This window comes from Mesoplodon densirostris, chromosome 4 (assembly GCF_025265405.1).
Source record: "Mesoplodon densirostris isolate mMesDen1 chromosome 4, mMesDen1 primary haplotype, whole genome shotgun sequence".
NCBI lineage: Eukaryota > Metazoa > Chordata > Mammalia > Artiodactyla > Ziphiidae > Mesoplodon > Mesoplodon densirostris.
In genome coordinates, this window is record NC_082664.1 from 58,805,861 (window position 1) to 58,811,421 (window position 5,561).

General features: G+C 40.0%; 1 protein-coding gene across 1 annotated transcript; it reads right to left on the minus strand.

The window, feature by feature from the left end:
* Positions 1–3,074: 3,074 nt before the first annotated feature.
* On the minus strand, positions 3,075–4,715 carry LOC132489227 (RNA-binding protein FUS-like). Its single transcript, XM_060098143.1, is given in 1 exon segment — positions 3,075–4,715. A coding segment is annotated over 1 exon segment (1,527 nt). The 3' UTR covers positions 3,075–3,188.
* Between the last annotated feature and the right edge of the window lie 846 nt (positions 4,716–5,561).

Consider the following 5,561-nt stretch of genomic DNA (forward strand, 5'->3'; position numbering starts at 1 on the left):
TATTCACGATCAAAGAAAAAGTAGGAGCCAAAACTGAGCTAGAAATTGGTTAGTTAGCCTCTAAGTGGAATGAAGAGTGTAGGGTTATAATGAGTATGTACCTAGAAATTTACCTTGAAACAGATCTTTGAAGCCATAAGTATCAAACCATTAGGTTTGAAATCTCTGTGGTAGATATCCAGAAAAAAATAATACTTTTTAAATAAAAAATAATAAATGAAAATTTGTCTTATATCTGAAAATGGATTTTTATTGTGATGATTAACATCAATGATCCAGTATAGTTTTCAAAAGCAAGAAAAATATAGTGATTACAAAGTGATGTCTGCTAGTTGTTATCAATTTAGAGGGAATATAAATCTCAGTTTGAAAGTTTAAGTATGCCAGTGATGAAACTTCAGTTCGTAAGCCTTTCAAAGTCCCTCATTTGACAAAATTAAATAGATTTGAAAACTTAATTCAACAGAATTTTAAATCTCACTCCTATTTTTCTTTAGGTGACATCTATGTTGTAAGGAGGTTATGCAGTGCCAAGTTTTCTAAGATGCAGGGTAGGGTTGGGCATCTTGTCTTCAGTTCTTGGTGCACCACAGTTAATTCACTGTTGTTCCTTATGCATGTAACACTTCAGAAAGACCCAAATAAGTTCCCACCCGTACTCCAGTTATTAAAAGCACAAAGCCCAAAATACAGATTGGAACACATAGTGTTAGAACCCTCTAGACCAAAATCAGGCCACTGATCACAGAAAATCCATTTCAGCAGCAATCAAATAGGCCACAGCTCTACAAACTCTCAGAATTTTCTCTTTCCTAATTTCCTATTAAAGATTGTACTTGTTTGAATTACTGACCATTTTTGAGGGACTGGATTGGTGTGGTCGTTTACCCATGAAGAGGATAGAATAGGTGGTGTTGCAAGATTAGTAGCTGAATCAGTGAGACATCACTTTGATAAAAAAAAAAAAACCCAAACTTCAGGGAAGGGGGTTAGGGTAAATAGATCTTTGAAGGACTAAAATAAATACTGAACTATAAGTAGAGCAAGTGGTTCTTTTCTGGTAGAATGAGAAGGAGAATTATCTGGATGGAAAGAAAACGAAGTGTTTCAAAGAAGTATTTTGAGGTAACTTTACAGCCTGATAGGAATGTATTGGATTGATACCTTTCACCATTTTTATCCCAGTTGACAGTTCCATGGTGATACCACATCCTCCGCATGTGTTTTTCCTTCTTATCATAACCCTTTTATATAAAGGCTGATGTGTTTATATTATTATTATGGAAATTCAGATTAGAGACGTTTTTCATTTCACTTTGTTAACACGCATGAATTTGAAAATAGCTGTTGTTTAACTGATGATGATAATGTGAACTGATATTAATCAGTAAAGGTTATGGCACTTATGTCTGGGTGCTAAGCAGCCTGAAACTTGTGAGTTATCTGGCGTGAAACAATTATTTTCTCAGAGGATCTTACCATTGCTGAACATGTACGAGCTCTGTCCAAGGTAAACATACCGTAGTGCTATTTATTTATTCCAGCTGATGTTCTGGCTGTTAACATAATAAGAAAAAACAACTATATACAATCATTTACAGCTTTGTTACAGATTTTTTTTCACTTTTTGGAAAAAAAATTTTAATCATTTTTAGTTTCCTTAAATACTTACTAATAGACATTTCATTTCTCCACATGCACTGCAAAACCCAGCATGCGTTCGCCTCTCACTGAAGAATACCTAACAAACTCCAGTATCTGCAAAAGTGATTTGCCAAGTTGCCTCCTTATTTTTCTCCAGTCGGTACTTCCCTTAGCTTCTACATTATTCTGGTTTGTGGAAATGTATCTGATACCTAAACTTTATGATACATGCACCAAAAAGGCTTTGTTTCTCTAATTCATTCTTTTATTTTTTATTTAATTTTTATTTTATATTGGGGTATAGTTGCTTTACAATGTTGTGTTAGTTTCAGGTGTACAGCAAACTGGTTAACTATACATATACCCATTCTTTTTTGGATTATTTTCCCATATAGGTTATTATAGAATATTGAGTAGTGTTTCCTGTGCTATACAATAGGTCTTTGTTGATTATCTATTTTATATATATTCAATAGTAGTGTGTATATGTTAATACAAACCTCCTAATTTATCCCTGCCTCCCGCATTTCCCCGTTGGTAACCATAAGTTTGTTTTTGAAGTCTGTTTCTGTTTTGTAAATAAGTTCATTTGTATCATCTTTTTAGATTCCACATACAAGTGATATCATATGATATTTGTCCTTCTCTGACTGACTGACTTCACTTAGTATGATAATCTCTAGGCCATCCATGTTGCTGCAAATGGCATTATTTTGTTCTTTTTTATGGCTGAGTAAAATCCCCTTGTATATATATACCCAATTTTCTTTATCCATTCCTCTGTTGATGGACATTTAGGTTGCTTTCTTGTCTTGGCTATTGTAAATAGTGCTGCAATGAACATTACAGTGCATGTATCTTTTTGAATTATGGTTTTCTTTGGATATATGCCAGGAGTGGGATTGCTGGTAGTAATTTTATATGGTAGTTTTATTTTTAGTTTTTTAAGGAAACTCCACACTGTTCTCCATAGTGGTTGTATCAATTTACATTCCCACAAACAGTGTAGGAGAGAGTCCTTTTCTCCACACTCTCTCCGGCATTTATTGTTTCTAGATTTTTTGATGATGTCCATTCTGACTGGTGTGAGGTAATACCTCATTGTAGTTTTGATTTATATTTCTCTAATAATTAGTGAGGTTGAACATCTTTTCATCTGCTTTTTGGCCATCTGTATGTCTTCTTTGGGGAAATGTCTATTTAGGTTTTCTGCCCATTTTTTGATTGGGTTGTTTGTTTTTTGGATATTGAGCTGCATGGCCTGTTTGTAAGTTTTGGAGATAAATCCCTAGCTGGTCACATTATTTGCAAATATTTTCTCACATTCTGTAGATGGTCTATTTGGTTTTTTGGAGTTTTTTTTTTTTTTTTTTTTTTTTTTTTTTAACTAAAATGATGGCTTTTAATGGGAACCAGAGGTATGGTTACAATTGCATAGTCCAACACAAAAAAACCCGTGGGTGATCAGGAGTTGGAATGTTACAAAATAATGAGGGTAACACTGGGTACAGGAAGAAAGCTGCTCCAGAACTTCAGGAGCCAGGCTAATACGGCCTCTCCCTGCGATCCTGTCTGTGCTCACCCCTGGAGTCCATCTTGCCAGGGCCAAAGCCACCTCTGTCCCCACCACTCCAGCCCCCATGGTCCCCGCCTCAGCCTTGGTAGCCACCCCGATCATAGCCTCCCCTGCCACCATGACGATTGTCTCCATAGTTACCCCCCATATGAGAGCCTCCTGGTCCCCCTCCTGGGCCATCTGGTTTAGGGGCCTTACACTGGTTGCATTCATTCCTCCAAGATGAGTTCATGTTCTCACACGTAGGATTAGGACACTTCCAGTCCCCTGCTCGCTGCTGTCCTCCACTGCCACCGCTGGGGAATCCTCCTCGGCCACCGCCACCACTGCCACCACCTCCATAGCCTCCACGGCCCATGGGTCCTCCTCGCCCTCGGCCTCCACAACCATTGCCACCACCCCGATTGAAGTCTGCTCACCGAGTAGCAAATGAGACCTTGATAGGATTCCCAGAGAATTCTTTACCATCAAACCAGTCAATAGCTACTTTAGCAGAAAGTGGGTCATCAAATGATACTGTTGCCTCTCCCTTCAGCTTGCCTGTTTCCCTGTCTGTGTACAGACTAATCATGGGCTGTCCTGTTTTCTTATTTGTCTTAATGATACCAATCTGCTTGAAGTAATCAGCTACAGACTCAGTTGTAACATTCTCACCCAGACCTTGAACGAAGATGGTGTTGTTGTCTGAATTATCCTGTTCAGAGTCATGACGTGATCCTTGGTCCCTAGGGCCACCAAATTTATTGAAGCCACCACGGTCACTTCCGCCCAGGCCACCTCTGCCTCCACGGCCGCCTCCATGACCTCTGGGTTCATAGCCACCACTGCTGTGGCTGTAGCCACCGCCACTGCCCCGGCCACGGCCCCCACGGTCCTGCTGGCCTCCCCCATAGCCACTGCCACCACTGTGGTCCTGATTGCCATAACCACCGCCACCACTACTACTCATGGAGGACTGATCTTGGCCATAGTTACCTCCACCACCCCCTCCACCTCCACTGCTGCTGTTGTACTGGTTCTGCTGCCCATAGCCCTGAGGGGTATTATAGCTTTGCTGCTGTCCATAGCTTTGCTGCTGTCCACCATAGCCAGACTGCTGGCCATAGCCCCCACTCTGGGGCTGCCCATAGCTGCTGCTCTGAGAACTGCTACCGTAACTTCCCAAGGTGTTGCTAGGAGCTGGCTGCTGGCCATAGCCAGGGTATGAGGACTGCTGCCCGTAAGACAACTGAGAACTTTGGCTACTGCCATAACCACCAGTTGAGCCATATCCCTGGGGAGTTGACTGTGTGCCATAGCCTGTGTTCTGGGTCTGTCCATAAGAACTACTATAGCTGCTCTGGCCATAGCCTGAAGCGTCCGTTGACTGGCTGTAGCCACTGTAACTCTGCTGTCCATAGGGCTGATTGCTCTGCTGGGAATAGCCCTGCCCAGGCTGGGTTGGGTAGGCCCCATAACTTTGGGTTGCTTGTTGAGTATAGTCGTTTGAGGCCATGTCGCGCATGCACGCACAGGCTGACAATCAACAAGATTCCAATACCACAACACCGAGGACTCGGTCTATTTGTTTTATTTATGGTTTCCTTTGCTGTGCAAAAGCTTTTAAGTTTAATTAGGGCCCATTTGTTTATTTTTGTTTTTATTTTTGTTACTCTAGGAGGTGGATCAAAAAAGATACTGCTGTGATTTATGTCAGAGAGTGTTCTGCCTATGTTTTCCTCTAAGAGTTTTATAGTATCCAGTCTTACAGTTAGGTCTTTAATCCATTTTGAGCTTATTTTTGTGTATGGTGTTAGACAGTGTTCTAATTTTACATGTAGCTGTCCAGTTTTCCCAGCACCATTTATTGAAGAGACTCTCTTTTCTCCATTGTATATTCTTAACTCCTTTGTCATAGATTAACTGACCATAGGTGCCTGGGTTTATTTCTGGGCTTTCTATCCTGTTCCATTGATCTATACTTCTGTTTTTGTTCCAGTACCATACTGTTTTGATTACTGTAGCTTTGTAGTATAGTTTGAAGTCAGGGAACCTGATTCTTCCAGCTTTGTTTTTCTTTCTCAGGATTGGTTTGGCTATTCAAGGTCTTCTGTGTTTCCATACAAATTAAATTTTTTTTTATTCTAGTTCTTTAATGCCATTGGTAAGTTGATAGAGATTTCATTGAATCTGTATATTTGCTTGGGTAGTATAGTCATTTTTACAATACTGATTCTTCCAATTCTAGTACATGATATATCTTTCCATCTGTTTGTGTCATCTTCGATTTCTTTCATCAGGATCTTATAGTTTTCAGAGTAAAGGTCTTTTGCCTCCTTAGGTAGATTTATTCCTAAGTATT